The sequence below is a fragment of the Camelus ferus genome, chromosome 13 (genome assembly GCF_009834535.1).
Source record: "Camelus ferus isolate YT-003-E chromosome 13, BCGSAC_Cfer_1.0, whole genome shotgun sequence".
Lineage (NCBI taxonomy): Eukaryota > Metazoa > Chordata > Mammalia > Artiodactyla > Camelidae > Camelus > Camelus ferus.
The window spans coordinates 46,137,374-46,157,507 of NC_045708.1; the positions used below are offsets into that span (position 1 = coordinate 46,137,374).

Here is a 20,134-nt window from a genome sequence, read left to right on the forward strand (position 1 = left end):
CATTTTGTTGATTCCTTTAAAAAGTAACTTCTAAATCTATACACTTTTAACTGATATATAGTCCCATAAATCTTACAGCAGACAAAACTGATGAAAGTTCTAGACAGTATGTTCAGTTCATTCAAGTGAAATTTGATCATAAAAATTATTAAAACTCACTTACTTGTGTATGGATAGTTGAAACAGCAACAACTTCGACATTAAAAACACCTTTGTGATTATCTACCCATTTCATGCCAGGTAGCGGAACCTATAAGATATTGAATATAATGATTACAGATGCTTAAGTTGATTACGAGTTCTGAAATAACTATGAATTTTGAAACAAAAAATTATAATATCTCAATGAGAAGAAATATTGTGGAAATATATTATATGCACTAATAAATAAATGTAAAATTTACATTTTGTTCTTTTTGCAAAAATGTTTCCTACAAAAGAAGTAAAAGGCTCAAGGAGCAAAAAGTAGAAAATATACATTCAAAACCCTATCTTCCCAGAAACATATCACTTCAAATATTCCTCTATATACACATATTTTTATATATAACCTCACATAGGTGATATAAAATGTATTATTTTGAAACCTATTTTATACACGTTATATTGTGAATCTCTTTTCATGCCAATAAATTTACATCTACAATATCTTAATGGTTTCTAATATTCCATTTTCTTTATTTTAAACACTCCTAATATGTTTTAATTGGCTTCATATTCTAAAGCCCAAAGAACTGTTGAGTTAACACATTATCAGAAGGTCTCTGACCTTCTACATCAAAGAGAACTCAACCTCAGCCAGGAAAGTAAATACAAAATTGCATTAAGCAATGACCTATAAAAGTCAAATGTTTAAATATTTAACTCTCACTTGTTTTATTTTTTTAATTTATTTTTTATTGTGGGGGGGGTAATTAAGTTTATTTATTTACTTTAATGGAGGTACAGAGGATTGAACCCAGGACCTCCTGAATGCTAAACAGACATCTCAATCTACCATGAAGCTATACCCTTCCCCAATTTCTCATTTGTTTTAAATAAAGCATTAAAACTAATTATACTATTATTTCAATATAATAATAAAGCTAAGAATATATACTGCTCTTTTAATATAGTAATTAAAATATACAAAAGTTTAAGCACTTAATAAAGTGGCTTATCTCACATATCAATCAGCCATACTGTATGTCTACAGCCAAATCTAAATTGTCACTATATTCTTTATATATGAGCATATACATTGTGGCTAGAAGAAAACTATCAGCCTCTCTTTAGAAAGCTGACCTTGCATCTACAAATCAATTCATAAGAACAAACATATAACTTCTACAAAATTATATTTTCTTTTGAAATTATTTCCTTTTGAAATATAATGCTACCCCGACAGAAGACTAATTTATCTTATTGAAAAGATGTGTTCCTGGAAAACTGAATGAAAACTTGGGTTTGGGGTGGGTACAGTCATTTTTCTTTCCTACTGTCTTCATTCATTCGTTTAATAAATACTTTTTAACTGCCTACTAAGAGCCAAGCACTATTCTAAGTTCTTGTAGATTCAGTAACTCAAAAGAAAGACAAAGTCCTTACCCTCATAGAGTTTATACTCTGTAGACAATAAATAGATAAAAAAAAATGTGAACTATGAAGTCACCGATAAGTATCACAAGGGCAAAGCAAAAGGATAACAAGTGGTGGAGGATGCTACTCATAGCAAAGTAATCAGAGACGACTTCTCTGAAGAGGTGATACTGGAGTGGATATCTGAATTAAATGAAGAAGCAGGTCGAGTGACAGGACACTGCCAGCAAAGGGAAGTGCAAAGGGCCTGAGCTGGGAATGTGCTTTTCACTTATGAGTAACAACAAAGGCACAGTGTTACGCGTTTAGGGCTGACTGACTGACAGACGACGGTCAGAAAGGAGATCAGAGCAGTAGCCTTAAATTGCCTTTTTAAAAAAATTAAAAACAGTACATATTTATTTGTGAATACTTTTGATGCTCTAGTCTGAAAATAAATACCACCAGGAGAGCATTCACAGGACATATTTCAGACTAATGTTTACAAACAGTTATGGTTAAAGCATTAAGAGACATTGGTAATCATCATATGATAGTTCTCTCAAAAAGCACTTTGGTTTTTGAACAGTGGCTACTGATTCTTAATTGAGATATTCCCAATGTTCTTGTTTCTTTCAAGTCACATATGTCATCATCAAAGCTGCCAATGTCCCTTGCATTGCATATTTATAGCTATTTTGTTTTCACTGACATGATCTTCAGTTACAAAAAGATTCCAAAAAAATTAATTTAAATCTGTTCTCCTGCCTCCAGTCTTCCAGTGAAATTCTGTCTACTGAAGGAAAGAAAGAATCTTTTATTTAAAGCTTCTCATGTTACAACACAAAAATTCTCCAAATTTCTTTTAAGTTTATATTTCATGTATTATTTTGGTTTTAGATGAATATACTTATACTTTAAAGAATAGTTATCAATGCTTCTAAGTATTCTACACAGTAATTTGAATTATAGGAGAAAATAATATTCCTACTTCATAATCTACATACTTAAAAGACAGAAGAAATAGCAAGTTTGAGAAAAATACCTTTGTAATGAAAAACCCATTTCATTCAATCTGAGGAATTTCAACATGAAGATACTGACCTCAGGAGACAGTACAGAATAAGCCTGTGGTGGTTTTTCCAGTGAGACCGGTAGGCAAAACTGGCCAGTCTTTAATCGTCCATTCTGAAGCATTGGTATCCACTTTTAAATGAAAAGTAAACAATATTAATTTAAATATGTTAGTTATAAAAGTAATTAGTTGGAAAATCTGTTTTAAGAATTTAGTATGAGCCAAATTTATCTCACATCAACAAACACCAAGGGCATTTAATTATGTAAAATAATAATAGGCCTTCATAATTCCTCTAAAGATGTTTTCCCCAACAATATTTAAGAATATCCTCAAAACGGTACTACCTAACCACGCAATATTTAAATCTATACAGCAGGTTCTTATTAACCCAGGAAAAGACAGTAGTAGGAAAAGCCCACAAAGTGAATCAACTTTAAACTGGGGTAATAGTGTCAAAGTAAACAGGGAAAGAAAGATTTGATTAGATACAAATGTTGAAAACAAAACCAAAAAGTATGACATAAACTTATTTTCTTATATTTAGAAAAATTCATGTCATGAACTGCAGAAGACAAAAAATACGAATGAAACGTTGGTGTTCCTCTTTTGGGTGAAGGCATGACTTTCTGACGAAAATTGTGAAAGCACACTATGACATGCTTCATCGTAGGTTTACCTTTGCAATTCAACAGTAATGGTTTTCAAAAAATACTCAAAGCTTTTAATTGCTTTAGTTAAGGCTATTAAAAAGTTTTAATTGCTAAAGTTCTCTTTTAATCATTTTACATTCAAACCATTCTTTTCTGAAAAAACATTTAAAATTTATATTTATTCAATATTGTTGAATAAACATACAATAATCAGGACCAACATGTAAGTGTTTACAAGTGTTAGTTTGTTAATTAATTAGATTAATTAACTACCTTAATTGAGCATTTTCTTGTTATGATGACCCTTTCTAATCAGTGTGGGGAATCAGATAAGGAATACTCAAATGACAATGAACACCAACTATATCATAATATTGTAATAATTTTTAAGATCAAAGAGCTAAATATTTAACAAAAATATACTTACTGTGTATCCAACAGGAGTTTCAAGAGGAGTATTTTGTTTTTGTTGACAACTAACATGATAAAAAGTAAAAAGCAAGTGATGATGGTCAGTTAAAGTAGCGGGGAGTTTAACCTTGATTTCTTCATGAAAATCAGGAGACCTTCATACAGAAAACAAGACAAAACAGATCAATAGTCAATACTGTGTTCAAAATAAATAATTATTGCACTGTATATTTGAGTAATTTTTAAATTAATTTCAGAATTCATACTTAATTTGTCCTCTAGTCCGAAATATTTTTACTTCCAAACTCTAAGTAACTAACCCCTATTTCCAGATGAGGGAGCTGCCGCTGTTTCTGAAATTTCTCATTCCATTTTTATTAATGGGTTGAGTAATGTTACTATATGAAAATTCAGTAATCATTACCACCTTGATGCTGAGATCCTCATTAGGCTGGAAACTATATAAAAGAGGGGACTAGAGCAAGGCTTTCTGAATATATAAACCAATTTGAATATATATTACATAGAAAAAATAATATGAGTTTTTAAACTGTATACCTATAACCATACCATAGAAAAACATTTTTCTTTAATAGGACTACAGCTTCATAGTAAGACTAATTTGTAAGAAAAGAATAAGTATTTTTAGACAACTTGGTATCAAGATGAGCTCTCTATGAAATGTCTTAAATCTCATTACATTGCTGAAGAAATAAATGTTACCAAAACATGGATTAGTTTCTATATTGACTGACAGCTAAAAAAAAAGGGGAAAATAGAAAGAGAAAAAAGAAAAGAAAGATCAAGGAACACCCACAAACTGCATGTGTCCCACGGTTTAGAAGTGCTCCCAGCTACTGTAAGAATACAACAAATGTATCTGATCAACCCAATGGCACTTACATCTCAATATTCATTGAGAGTGGCCCCTCTGAGCATTTTTATAGGAAAGCATGGTTGCTATTTATGATATAGACTTAAAAGGGATAGAACTTAAGCATCCCAACCTTTCATATTTGGTTAATATCTCTCAGTTATATTCAATGAAAATTGTCCAAACCATGTGTCTCCAACTACCTTTAAAGTGAAAGCTGTCCCACCAATTAGGGTTTTTTCTCTGATGCTAATGTATCAACTATCCTTCCATTTCAAATAAGCCTCAAAAATGCTAACAGGTATAGATCTGATCACAGAAAAATTAAGTGGCATAAGGCTTTAATACCCATAAGAAAGATAGCCAATGCTAGCCATCTGAGACTTTGATGCCTTTGGTGAATAAAAGATGCTATAGATCTTATTACTGATCTCACTAATCACCACTGAATTATGAGAAAGTTGAATTTACTAGTAATGTTAGGTTGTACTGTCATTTAAATTCTGCTAATGCTGAGAGCAACAAAATAAAGACCTAGCCACAAACTGAGATACTTTTAGAAATTACTGCCTTCTTTATCAGTATCAGTATTGGCATCGAGTGTTTTAATTCTTTTCTTTCCTGAAATCACATTATGGGAAGGTTTTTGTGGAAAATTGAATATCTACCAGTTATTCATCAACAAGAATTTTTAATTACCCATCATTAGGTTAAGCACTATATTACTTTTGTGGTTTTAAAGATGAACATAAAAATTAATAACCCTCAAAAATATATTATTTTGTAGAACTATAAGTAAGACACATATATCAACAGCTATGCTGTAAAGCAGGTGTTGGCAAACTATGGGCCACCGGCCAAATCTAGACCACTACTTGATTTTGTGTAGCCTACAAATTAAGAATGATTTTTATATTTTTAACCGGTAAAAAATTTCAGAAGAATAGTATCTCACTTGAAATACTAAATGAAATTCATGTCTCAGTATCCATAAATAAAATTTTATTGGATAGCCATGCCCACTTGTTTGCAACTTTACTTTACTGCACTACAACAGCAGGGTTGAGTAGTTGCAAGAGGCCAGATGGTGCACAAGGCATAAAATATACAGTATTTGGCCGTTTGTAGAAAAGGTTTGCCAACCCCTGGTATACAGCATATAAAGTTAAGGTCTTCAAGTACAGAGCTGAACAGATCAAGTTTTAGATTGGGGAACTATCATTTCGGAAGAGATACACGGATGGGCCTTTTTAAAGAAAGAGTAGGAGTTCAATAAATAGAGGGAATTGGTATTACAACAGAAAAAAAATGAAAGAAAGGCCCAGAAACTGGACAGCACAGGATATATTTGGTAATGAAGCAGAAATAAAATCAAGACATAAAAGATGATTGGATATTAGAGAAAAAAAGAAGCAAGGCAAGAATGCCTTACATTCTGAGTCAGAGTAACTGGAAAAATGGTGGTACTATTAACAAAAATAGTCAGATAGAGATTGGCTTAAGAGGATAGTCACGGATAAATACATAGAAAGTAAGAAGGCAGCAGGCACTCAAATGAATATGCCCCAAAGGCCACTGAAAAGACACGTTTATCTCAGAAAGAAGGTTATGACAGAAAATAAAGAGTTGGGAACAATCCACATAAACGTAAAAGTAGTAACATTTTCATTGACTGTAACTGTAGAAATACATATAAGATTATTTAGGGAGAGACTATTACGGAAAAAGAAGGTTAAAGGTAAAACTTTAGTGTTTTGTGTGGAATGCCTATACTTTAAAGAAAAATTAGAATAATTATTATAGACAAAAAAAGTGTTCAAAGGGATAAAAGGAAACCAAGAAAAGGCCATAAAATAAAGGTGAGAAAGAAGACAGTTTTAAGGAGGCTAGGGAAAAATCATGCTACACAACAGCACTGAAGAAAAACTTTTGTTTTTTTAAGTATAGAAAACTTAAGTTTTGTGACAATAAGAGATGGAGCCAATGAAGAACACTGATGATGCAAGAAAAGGAATAGCTGATATATTCACATTCTGGGTAAGACTGAGAGCAGAGGTGAAAAGATCCACATTGAGGAGGGTGTGGACCATTTACACACTTTTGAAACAGAGGAAAGGCAGACCAATACAGAGATAATTTGAGGTGAAGAGTACAGAAGTTGATGGATCTCATGTTAGATGGTCTCAATAAACTTTATAAAATAGGAACACTAAGAGTCAAAGCAAACAGAAAAGAAGTAGGAGATAGAGGAAAGGGGAGAATGGCTTAAAATAGCTACTGCCAAATGGGAGAGAGGGTTAAAAAGTAATGACAAAAAAATTTACCAAAGAGTAGTGGGAACAAAAGAAGATAAAATAAATTACTGTAGCCCCATCATACAATGAAATAACACTAATTTGTAATAGCCCTGACTGGCACAATTATGTGATTTTTTTTTCTCCAAAGCATTCAATAATCAAAAAAAGGAGGAGGAGGGAGAGATGGGAGAGAAGGAGAAAAAGAAGGAGAAAGAAAGCAGAAATCAAAGGTTATCCAGTTAACAATCAATTTCCCAAAGAAGTAAGATGGAAAGTCACTAAGGCAGATTTACTGGATGTAGAGAATACCACCAATTTAACTGACTTACAGATGCAAGCTTAGTAAAGAGTTAAGTACAACTATAAAGGGTCAGGTGAAAATAATAGGGAAAGACCAAAGGACCAGAGGCCACAATGACCATCAATAACAATAAAAATGAAAGGATCAGAGAACTTGACAGAAAAGATGTTTTGTGTATACAGTCTTATACTTGAGATGTCTATGGAGAGAATGTGCATCTACAGGTTGGAAATCATAACTCTGATGTCAGCTGTCTTGAATTTGCACATTCAGTGCCACAAAGCATTTGGTAAACACACTAATGTGAGTGCTAACAATGCCACTGAGAAGTGAGTAACTTTGAAAGAAATATTTGAATTCAGTACCTGTTATGATATACTACGGCTGTATAGGCTTCCTTTGAAAATTCTGAACAGCTAGATTTACCAAAGATTACCTGTAACAAATAACAGCATGTTGAAACTTTGTTGTAATAAATGCTGGATGTTTCATATCTATGTAAGAATTTGTCTGATTTAATAACTATTTGAGAACAATGGGCAAAAATCAGCCCAATGAAGAACAATGTGCCTATAAGTTCAATTGTTTAACTGTAAACTTCCTTTCAACTATAGACCCATCTGACATTCAAACATTCAAAAAGTTTCTATCCATTATATTTATATCTATTGGGTAATAAGGTACATTTCTTTCCTTTTTTTAAAAAAATGGTAAAGAATTCATTTTAAAATCAGTATGAAGCACATCATTTGTAATTTATATAAGAAATATGGTCCAGAATGCTGGCATATATCTACTACACAAACTGGTGGCCTCTCCACTAAAACAGCAGTCATTCTGAAAGTCAAATATAAATTATTTATACATGATATTAAAATATCCTACTTTAGGTGAAGCTATGTATCCTTTGCTTCCAACACTCACTGCAAGAAGCTACACTCCAATGGAGGAGGAGCTCCATTCTTACTTTATTACATATGTGTTTTTCTTTAATCTGCTACATACAAAAAAAATACAGTACACTTTTGGGGAAGGTTTAGAAGTAAAATAATTTTATCTTGTATATCTGCCTCTTAAATTCTACCAAGCAATACTGTGGTTAATTAGGGCAGCTGATTAGATAAATGGCTTGATGATGTCAAAGTCACAGCTATGATTCCTATGTGACAGGCTTGCAGTGTTATCTAGCCATAGATTAAAATCTTAAATCTGGCCAGGCAACTCTACACGTATAAATAGGTATATGGACATACAGCACTTTTATCACACAACTGGTAAAACAATCTAAAGTTTATTCCTTATACAAAGGAGTTAATTGGCACCATCCTCAAATAAAAAGAACATATTAACAGGTATTTGTGTTTCTTTTTGCCACATTTCAAGCAGATCATTTTACTTTAAGGGTATGTAAAAGTGGAACAAATTATGACTCTCCTAGATATGTCTAATTTCATCAACTTGCTAAGAATACTGTACTATGTTTTAATAAAATATTACTCTAGTGCCAAAATTATGAAGTTTATGATTTATCACATCAACATCATATGATCAAAAATTTACCTCAAGACCCATTTGAATAGTCCTTACTTAAAAAAAATAAGCAGACACGATGTGTCCTGTTTATGCACTCTTTCAAGCCAGCCACTCTCATAAATATAGAAGTATATTTTCATATCACTAATAACACACAAGTGAAAGGAATTCAGTATCTTTTCTTCCCTCTGAGAAGCTATTGTTTTTCACAAAGTAACTTATTTTCATAACATGCATGATACAAAGTGGAAACTGTTCCTCTGACCACTTGACATGTATTTTGAATCATTTATCAACATGGACTGAGTGAGCATCAATTATGTGCCAAGTACTATGATGCTATCAAGATACAGATATGAGTAAGACATGATCCCTGCCCTCAAGGAGCTCACAGTCTAGTGGATGAGATAAAGAAATAAACATACAATCATGAAATGAAAAAACCCATAAAACAAATGAGAAGACATTATGGCAGCACCAAAAGAAGAAGTGTTCTAACTGCCAGTGTGGCTGGATGCAGCTGGGGCACTCACTGTAGAGGAAGTCATAGATATGCTAAGACAAGGAAGAGTTTGTTAGGCAAAAAATAAAAGCAGGTTATTTTACATATACTACATGTGTCACAAGCTCAAACTCATTTGGCCATTCACATACAGGATAGAAAAGCATCTATTTTCACAACCCAGTATCTTTTCATCAACTATGATAGTACAAAGAGCATGAAATGTTCATTCCAAATCTCAAAAATAAATTCTACATTTATTCAACAAATACTTATTCAGCACGTATTACACATGAGGATCTGAAATAGCTGCCTAAAAGAATACAAAGATGAATAATTTGTGTCTGCTGCTGTCAAGATCTAAAAATGCTGATGAAACTGGGGCTATAGTGGAAAAGAAAATATACAGTTTTCTTAGTAAGAAGAAAATCAAAAGAACTTGATTCACTGTAAACAATGCAACTGTTCTTGGCTCACTTTCATTTCTCTAGGGTTCTCAGAGGTTGAACATCTACAGTGACAGCTGTGCTCCTACCCCGTAAGTTAAAAATCTTCTTTCATGGAACTTACATTTATTAGTGTCCCACGAATCCTAAATGATAATGTGGGCAGTCAAGAACCTCCCCCGTCTGGCCTCAGTCTACTATTTCTGACTTATCTTGCATTGCTCTGGTTCACTGGCAACTCACCACTGCACCTCTGTTGAAGGACATTCTCCAACCTGAATTCTTCCCTATCCCCAGTCTAGACGCATTGACATTAACATTTTAACCACCTTACGGCATTCCTTCCTACCTCTGAACACTTACGCCTTTGAACTCCTATACCAATCTTCTAATAATTAGCACATGCCCTGCTCCTAAATATTGGCTGCAAAATGTTATCCCTTGGGGAGATTTAAAAATACTGACACCTGCCTGGTATCCCACCACGCAGATTATAATGTAATTGGAATGAGATTCAGTCTAAGCACTGGTATGTTTAAAAGCTCCCCAGGTGAGTGTAATATGCAGCCTAAGTGGAGAACTACTGCCAGAGTTTCTCAACAAAGATGGGAAGAATCATACAAATTAGAATCACTTGGGGAGTATTTTCAAACTATACGACAAACTCATACACTACCCATTACTTTCCACCTCCCTTATCTGGCCTTTCATTCTAAAGGAGAGGAATTAGAATCACAGATGCAAAAGTAGAGAAAAAGTATTTGTGCTTTGTTAGAGTACACTAGGTGATTCTGATCTCTCCTCTTCTTAAGTTCACTATTTCAAAATTTTATATATTCTTCTTATAGCCTCTAGATTATAAGTCTTATTCATCTTTGTATCTCTGGAGTGCCCAGCATATACCAAGTCCTCAAAAAATAAGACTTCAAGTAAACTCACTACTATCTGTACAGGAAGTAATTAAGTTAGAAATTTGGTTTAAAAGATCACATTAATTTCCTGTTTAGAGCTGCCAACCAGGTGATAACCAAAAAAGTCCATTTGAACCATATATGCAGAAAAGGAATATGAAGAACATTTCTTACCGGCATGGCATTGCTAGGATCCTCCCCATACATAAACTGGACTTTCACTGTTATATTTCTGGCAGAACCTTGACGGTTGGCAAAATTGAGACTCTGAGGGTATATGTAGAGAAGGTTTCTGTGAAGGCAATAGTATACATGACAGTGAACACATATCTAAAAACACTGTGCAACACTACTAAACACCACAAAAGGAACAGATGAACAAATATTGAATTATTAGTATTTGCTAGCCACTATGCTATTTTCACATACAATGTTTTATTTGATCCTTAGAGTAATCATTCAAATAGACAGCAATCAAGTATATGCCCATTTTGCAGATGAAATGGGGCCCAGAAAAGTTAAGAGATTTTCACATACAACCAAGTAAGTTACAAAGCTAAAATCAGAATACAGTTCAGTCAAACTTCAAAATACATGTTCTTTCCTCTACAAGAGGCTTCTGGGAAATAAATGTCTGGACAGAAACATTATTAGAAGTTCAGAGATAATTCTCATATTACTTTAGTTCCTCCAAGCAGATATAACAGGATGACATTTATAAATGAGGCTTTTTGTAAATATATGATCAAAGTTTTAAGAGATAAAATATTCTACATTATCATTCAAAAACACATATGACAACATGGTAGGGGTAACAGTAATAGGCAGTTACTATGAGACAATCACATATTTGCTCTACAATTATTCACTTTATGTCTGGTTTGTGATCTTGCACCTTATACAACTTTCACAGTCCCTGCTGCCAACACAGAGAAGAGAAATCATTCAAGAAAAGGCGCCAAAGGAGAGGGCCAAAAGAAAGAAAAAGATTGAGAGTTACTTTACCTGAAGACTACTGCTTGATGAGAGCTGATGAACAAGACTTCAAGTATAATAAAACCCTCTAATCAACTGCTGGGACAATGAAAATAGGTCTAAGTTTTTTGGAAGGCGGTAGGGCACTACAGAAATTTTAAATGAACACATTCTTTGACCCAACAAACCCACCTCTAGTCTAAAGAGAGAACTGCATATATGTACAAATGGGTGTGTTCAAAGAAATTCATGACAATATTTTTTATATTGGGAAATAATTACAAATAATTATAAAGAAATATGATGTTCTTCAGTACTAGACTAATAAGATCTATTAAAAAGAATATACATTTTGGAGTCTCAAAAATAACAATGTACAGTAGTATTTATTAATGTATAAAGAGATACCCAGGATGTTGGGTGAAAAAAAACAGGTTCTAGAGCAGGATGTATAGCGGCACTAACCTACTTACGAAAAATCATGAAGAAGCAATGGCTGAATACTTCCCTAATCTGAGGAAGGAAACAGACATCCAGATCCAGGAAGCCCAGAGAGTTCCAAACAAGATGAACTCAAAGAGACCTACACCAAGGCACATTATAATTAAAATGTCAAAAGTTAAAAACAAGAAGAGAATCTTAAAGGCAACAAGAGAAAAACTAGTTAAATAACAAAGGAACTCCCATAAGACTATCAGATTTTTCAGCAGAAACTTTGCAGCCCAGAAGGGAGTTGCACAATATATACAAAGTACTGAAAGAGAAAAACTTTTAACCAAGAATACTCTACCTGGCAAAGCTATCATTTAGAATTAAGGAGAGATAAAAGAGTTTTCCAGATAAGCAAAAGCTAAAGCAGTTTGTCACCACTAAACTAGTTTTAAAAGAAATGTTATAGGGATTCCTTTAAGCTGAAAAGAAACAACACTAATTAGTAATAAGAAAACATATGAAAGAAAAAAATCTCACTAGAAAGGTAAATATATAGTGAAAGTAGTGGAATAATCACTTATAAAGCTAGTATGAAGGTTAAAAGACAAAAGCAGTAAATACAACTACAACAATTAGTTAAGGGATACACAAGATAAAGAGGCAAAATGTGACACCAAAAACAAAACATAGTAGGAGGAGTAAAAATGTAGAGCTTTAGAATGTGATCAATTTAAGTTGTTGTGACTTAAAATAGACTGCTATAGATATAAGTTGTTCCATGTAAACCTCATGGTACTCACAAAGCAAAAACCTATAGTAGACACACAAAAGATAACGAGAAAAGAATCTAAGTACACTGCTAAAGAAAGTCATTAAACCACAAAGACAGAGAACAAGAAAAGAAAAAAGAAACAGAGAGGAACTACAAACAGCCAGAAAGCAATGAAAAAAAGTCAATAAAAACATATCTATCAATCCTTACTTTAAATGTAAATGGATTGAATTTTCCAATCAAAAGACAAAGAGTAGCTTACTGGGTAAAAAAAAAAAAGGCCCATTTACATGCTGCTCACAAGAAACTCCCTTCAGAGATAAGGATACACACAGACTGAAAGTAAAGGGATGGAAAAAGATATTCCATGTAAATGGAAACCAAGAGAAAACCGAGGTAGCTTATATACATAGACATATACATACACCAGACAAAACAGACTTTAAAACAAAGACTGTAATAAGAGACAAAGAAGGGTATGACACTATGATAAAAAGGTCAATCCAACAAGAGGAAAATTGTGTGGGAGAGGGTGAGGAGGAGAGGAAGAATTGGATAAAGGGATATTTCTGAAATATTAATGATTAATAATGATGGCTCTGGTTTCATTTTTATATTTTTCTATTTCATTTGAATTTTTTACCATGAGAATATCTGATCTTTTTAATCAGGAAAAGTAATAAAGTAACTTCCATGACAAAAGGATGGGTACATATGACAATAAGCATATAATCTGAGAGTCACTAAAGAAATAGAGAATAGTCAGTTGTACTCAAAATAGTCAAAAGTGCACGAAGAATATATGGAAATGTTACTATGATTGGTCATTTTCCTAATCAAAAGAACTGATGAGTATGATTGAATAACCACTGAACTCATCAAATAAAATTTGTACAGGAAATATTTATTGATTCTGTACCAAATGTCAGGCACTGTGCTGTACACCAGGGAAATAAAGAAAGATTAAGAAGCCATTTCCTGATCTTGAGGAACACATAGTCTAATGGTACCAGAATATCTATAAATGAGACCATTTCAAAACATTGGAGCATTGTGAGAGAGGTATGTAGAAGCTATGGAAGGAAGAGGCTAGATTTTATTGACTGCATCCTGCAGCGACATTTAACATGTTCCTCTGTGTTTTCTACAAATTGAGAGTTTAATCTATAGCCTTGGTCATATTTAGGTTTAAATTTGGGGGGGCAAGATCATTTTATAAATGGTACTGTGTCCTTCTATTATTAGAAAAATGTTTGGCTGTTTCTCTTTCTGTGCAAATTATAGACAATGATGATCAATGCCTAAATCCATTAACTCATTAAGGGTTGCCAAAAGGTAATATTCTATCACTGCTTTAGCTGGAGTATATCTATTTAGAGCACTTTTAATTATCTACTATTTGCTTAGCCAGTGAACCATTATATGAGAGGCAAGAATAAATGCTTGATTCTTTTCCATGATTTGCCAGTTTTTAAAATAATCAGCTGGCACATTACATTCCTCTAAAAGGGATCAATTGTGTCTTTTTTCTTTTTTAGCATCACTTATAAACTCATGTACCAAACATACTAATGGGTTTCAATATTTTGCAGTTATTATCCTTATTGGTGTTAAAATTGTCCTGTCTTTGGCAAATAAAAAAGCCAATTCAAACTGACTCATGATTCCTTTTGATTCTGTTGTAATAGTCTTTGATGGCTTCTTACTATCTGTTACAACAAGATGTTCCAGGCTGTTATTGTACACTTCCTTCCCACACCTGGAATCAGCCATTTCTCCAAGGAGCTGTGGTTTTCTGAATGGGAAATGTTTATCCAGGCCACTCATTGTGGGTTACTCATTGTTTATAGGCCTTTTAAAGTAAAAAGAGGTGGGAGAAAATGCTTTTAACATAAAAAACATCCTGATTTCAAAGCGGTATTTCAAGTTCAAATTCAAAAATACAAGGTATTTATTTACTCTTTTCTATCTTGCATCTAGACATCATTTTTCCTATGCTGAGAACCATTCTCATGAACATCAACTATGAGAGAAGTAGAACATCACTTAATTACTCATTGTGTGGTATTCCAACAAAGGAGTCTTAATTTAAGGAACTCCAAACTATGCACCCAGAAGAGGATGAGCCTGCAAAGAAGAGTGATAAGGTACCCACAAAGAAGCAGAAGGAAAACCATGAGAGTACAGTAGCATGGAAGCCATGGGAAGAAATTATAAGTAGAATTAAAGAATTAAGTGTCAAAGGCTACTCAGGGACCAAATGAAGTAAGAACTGAAAAATGTCAACTAGATTTAGCAACATCAAAGTCACTGAAAATCTCAGGCTGAAAACAGACAAAAGCAGGTTCCAAGTAAGTAAAAGGTAAGAAAATGAAATAAATAAGTGAAATTCTGAAGAATGTAGCTGAGAAGGGGAGAAAGATAATGCAATAGTTGAAGACAGAACATGGGGATTTTGGATGCTTTCTGAGATAGGAAAGGTTTGAGTTTGATTAAATCCTAATGAAAAGATTTCATTCGAGACAGAGTTTGTATAAACTAGAAGAAGAATGAAAGATTCCTGAAATGGTGAGAGAGAACAGGATCCAAAGTACATGGTAACAGGCAGGACTTAACTACGTTTATAATTCCTCACTGTAAGCAAACATTCATTAAGTATGCAGTATGCTAGATATGAGAATATAGAGGTAAAAGACAAAGTCCTTGATTTCATAGAATTCATGGTCTATCAGACAAGCAAATAATTATAATGTCATATGATAAACACTATGAACATAGTATGTCACTGGAGCCCACAAGAGAACTTGAGACTAAATTTCAGTGAGAAATTTGCAAGTAGGACAGACATACAAAATACATAGAAAACCAAAACACACCATGCTTTCTCTCACCTCTCAATTTCTGCACTGGGATTACTACTCTTAGCTTTGTGGACATGGATATGACTGGCTCTTTCCCAACTTTCAAGTCTCAGAAAGTCTCACTTTACCTCCCCACCATATCACTTTGTTATTACATTCACAACTGTTTAACAATCTGCTTAAGATAATCTTAAATTATCTTGCTTGTTTACATACTATTTCTTATTTATGGATCTTCCTTAATAGAGCCCAAATTCCATGTGGGCAAGGATCTTACCTATCTAATTAACTGCTATATTCCCAATGCCTAGAATAATGCTTAATATAAATGAATGAATAATTGAATGAATAAATAGTACAGAATTCACACAAATATTTAGTTACTTAACTCTTCTGATGTTTGGATTCTAGGTTAAATGGGAATTAATTGAACATTAAGCTATGCTTGATTTCTAATGTAAAGCATTACAATTTTAAATTCAATTTGCCTCTGAAGGTGAAAGGCATACATTTAATCTAGATTCTTTTTCATTTGACTACTAGCTCCACTAATAAATTTCCACATAAACCCAGTAAATCTTTACACCTTACATTTATAATACTCCTTCAGAGGAATTTTAAATCAGCAGAGAGCAATAAAATAAATTTTTTTTTAAAAAATCAGCAGAGAAGGCAGATTAATAAAAAGTGTTGAGTTGTTGACAGCTGATTAGCCTTTTTTAAGGCTAAATTCATATTTGCCCCTTTCTCAAAGTAAATTCCAGATTAAATCAAAGTTTAAATAATAAAAATAAAACCATAAAAGTACTAGAAAGGCTTTATTATTTTATAGGTGAGGAAGGCATTTCTGAGAATGAGCCACAAAAGACATAAAAGACAAATTTTAAAGGCTCTACAGAGCAGGAGATACCATAAACATAAATGGAAGACAAAGGACAAACTGGAAAAACACTTCTTTGCTACATATACGACAAAGAGCATCCACCATATGTAAATAATTCCTAAATAGTCAGAAAGAGACAAAAAATGTGAGGAGTTTGATGGAGGAGGGGAACAACTTAGATATTACTCAGGTGATTCACAAAGAGAACAACATAGCCAGCAAAATAAACTAGATATATATGCCTATTAGGTTTATCAGTATTTTTTGTTTTTATCATTCAAAGTATTGGTAAAAATTAATGGGAAAGAGGAATTCTCATATACCCTTGGTTAGGGATGTAAACTGGCACAGTCCTCTTAAAGGATAATCTAACAAGAGAAATGATAATTTGAAAGTCAACTTCTATAAAGTTATCATATGAAAATATTTATACACAAATATGAAGACATTTTCTATGCATATTGTTTGTAATCAGAAAATTGCAAACAACTTAAATGATCATTGATGGGGGATGATTAACTTAAGGTGCATCCAATAATAAAAGACTGTGCAGCCATTTAAAAGGATATGGTAAATCTATAGGCACTCATACGAAAATAAATTTTAAAATGTTAAGGTATTGAATCAATTTCTATATGTAACTTGAACTATATGTAATACATTCCCATTTGTGTTTTAAAAAATTATGTTTAGCTAGTTATACAAGGAAACTGGTGTGACAGACCTGAAAATATTAAGTGACAAGTCATAATTTTTACATATTACAGGTTTTTCAAATATCTGAGTTTCCACAATAAGCAATGATCACGTTGAGATGATAATTTTTGATATATTGGGTCAAACAAAACATACTATTAAAATTAATTTCAACTATTTCTTTCCAGTTTTTTATGTATATAGCTCACACTATATTTCCATGGACAGTGCTGTTCTGGTCAAAGAGAGGAAATGGGAGCTAATGTACCACTCTGGCATTATTTTTTTACTTTAGTTAATATAAACATTTCTATTTATAAATGTGTTTTTCTCAAATAGTTACTTCTAGAATCTTTCTGCCAAACATATTAATTCAAAAACAAATGATCACAGTTAAAAAGGAAGAAATGAATTAGGGGTACTATATTCAACAGATCCAAAATGCCTGTGTTTTATTTGTTAGGTCAAATCCCCTTAAGATTGCACAACCTGGGGAAGGATAAAGGAATTCACTTTGCTTAGAATTTAAACAAGGCTCCTAAATGTACTAAAATTCTATGTAGCTAAGAATATTTTGTATATTTGTTCCTAGAAACTAGGAATCCTTAGATTAGGGCCTAATTTTGCCTAATTTCTTATTTTGTTTGGCATAAAATTTAAAGTTTTTGTAACATGTTATACCTGATCAGGGTTCTACTTAAACAGGCAGAAGTTCAAGCAAAGATTAGATTCTGTATTTAACAATGTGTACTCAGATAGGAGGCATTAAGAGGTAGATGTAAAATCATTTACAAAATTACTACTTTCATTACATTTCCCACATTAACACTCTTCCACAGCTCTTAATTAGGCAAATTACTTATTTTAATTATATTCAATAAAATGTCAAACTACTCTAAGAAAAAAAAATTCAGATATTTCTACCCAAAAACAGTGTACTCTAAACCAAGAACATGTGACCATTGTCTCTAATCTATCTGTTGGCATTACATATAAGGAATTATATAAATTGTGCAAAAAGTGTTAATATTCTAGTACAGTAACCAAAATAGAAGGAAATTCTTTCGCAGAACCTCTCTTTGAGTGTTCAGTTACTTTTACGTACTGGAAGGGACTACATTTCCAATTCCTTTCTCTAAAAAGAACCTCCTATATCAAAAGGGGTGAACAACTACAAGCAAATTTTGTGTTTGAAAAATTCCTATTTTAAGACCTGATTCATTTAATAAATATTATTTCTCCAACATGTAAAGCATTGTACTAAAATTGCACAGGATATAAAATAAAAACAGATACAGGTCTTGCCAATAAACAGCTTATAGTCCAATAGAGACAAGAAGCTGGTCCATCTCAATTCTCTCTCAGCTAGAAGGTGGATGAAATATCAGGATCAATAGTTTTAAGCCAGAAAAGTAGACAGTTTAGTTAGGAGAAGTTTCGAAATATGCCCTTCCTGGCCAATGATCACAACACTAACATACCACTTTTTGAAAGAGAGAAAAAATTCAAATTTCTTCACTAGTTTAACGTAACGGTTTTATAATTCTATAACATACCAGCAGTAATGGTAAGGTGAAAATGAAGAATAAGGAAAAATGTTTTGTTTTTCTTCTTCGTTAGTGGAAGTATTTGTATATTTTCATTAACTTGCATTCTTTTTTTCTCTTACAAACAGAAATACATGGTTCAGTATTGGACACTTAGGAAAAAAACTATACACAGCCTAAACAAAAGACATAATTCCTTATAGTTACCAAGGTCCAAGAGACCAAATCTCAGAAAATCTAGATTTTAGCAAAATTTCCCAACTTACGTCATCTTAACATAAGATAATTTTTACCAATAAAATATTACAGTAATATTACATAAATCCATTATTTCTAATTATAAAAATAGCTAATATATAATACTGTGTATTCTTTACTATGTATCAGGTAGTGGTCTGAGTGCTTTAAAAATATTAATTTTTAATTTTTATATAACCCTATAAGGTAGATATTATCTTCACTTGACAGACGAGAAAACAGAGGTGCAGAAAAGCTACGTAATTTCACAGAGCTGAAGAACAGCAGAGCCAGGATCCCAATTCAGCCAGTCTCTCTCCAGAATCAAATTCTTAACCACCACAGTATACTACCTCTACTGTAATTATACTGCCCAAAAGCCCTTAATCCTAAATCATCAAAAGAAAAGGTCTCTATTTTACACCAGGAAGAAGCATTGCTAAGAATGGAAATTTAGAAATGGTTCATTTTGTAAAGTTTTGCTTGATAATTTACAATTTAAACTGAAATTCATTATGTTAAAATTTTTCTCTCTGCAAAAAAAGCTGTTGTCATTATGAAAAATTTCTTTAGATAGGGCTGATTATACACACACACATTTAAAAGGTCATTTCATGGATATGATAAAAGACATTCTGAATATTTTCTATTGGCCAGACACTGTTCTAAGTGCTTTACACATATTATTTCTTTTAATTCTCATAACTCTGTTAAGTATGTACATACTATAAATATTCCAACTCACAGATGAGGAGACTGAAGTATGGGGAGGTTAAGTAACTTGTCTAAGGCAGGATAGCTAGATCTGGGATTTGGACCCAGAACATAGTCTGATTACAAAGCCCACCCTCTTAAAAATTTTTATTATATTAATTTGTCAAGATAAGGCATTTTAAAAGGATTCATTATTTTCTCAAAAAGTTCTTAACATGAAGACTCAAGAAAAATAATCACTTATAATTTAACTGAAGCATTTGGGTTTTTTTCCTTTTAACACTAAAAAGCACAGTGGAACATTTATTTTTAAACATCCTATAAATTTTTTGGTTCTGTTAAATTTACATCATGAAAATTGTTACCAAGCTCACAGTCTTCAGAAAAATGTATAATGGGCATATAGTTTCTGACACTGGAAGTATTTAATTCTGGTTAAACTTAGAAAAATGCATAA

At 32.6% G+C, this 20,134-nt stretch overlaps 1 protein-coding gene across 13 annotated transcripts in view; it reads right to left on the minus strand.

Annotated features, from left to right (window-relative positions):
- DOCK7 (dedicator of cytokinesis 7) overlaps positions 1-20,134 on the minus strand; it is a 178,822-nt gene that overhangs the window by 84,159 nt on the left and 74,529 nt on the right. For 12 of the 13 annotated variants that reach the window (XR_004325106.1, XR_004325107.1, XM_032494450.1 and 9 more), the window contains 5 exons: positions 10,735-10,852; positions 7,534-7,604; positions 3,713-3,851; positions 2,662-2,763; positions 164-250 (listed from right to left, as the gene is read on the minus strand). Coding sequence is in view for 11 of the 13 variants with exons in the window: in XM_032494450.1 (XP_032350341.1) it covers positions 164-250; positions 2,662-2,763; positions 3,713-3,851; positions 7,534-7,604; positions 10,735-10,852 (517 nt within the window). In the remaining 2 variants the exon portion in view is untranslated. Of the gene's footprint in view, positions 1-163; positions 251-2,661; positions 2,764-3,712; positions 3,852-7,533; positions 7,605-10,734; positions 10,853-20,134 lie in introns of those variants that run through there. The other variant, XM_032494454.1, reaches the window with a different exon arrangement.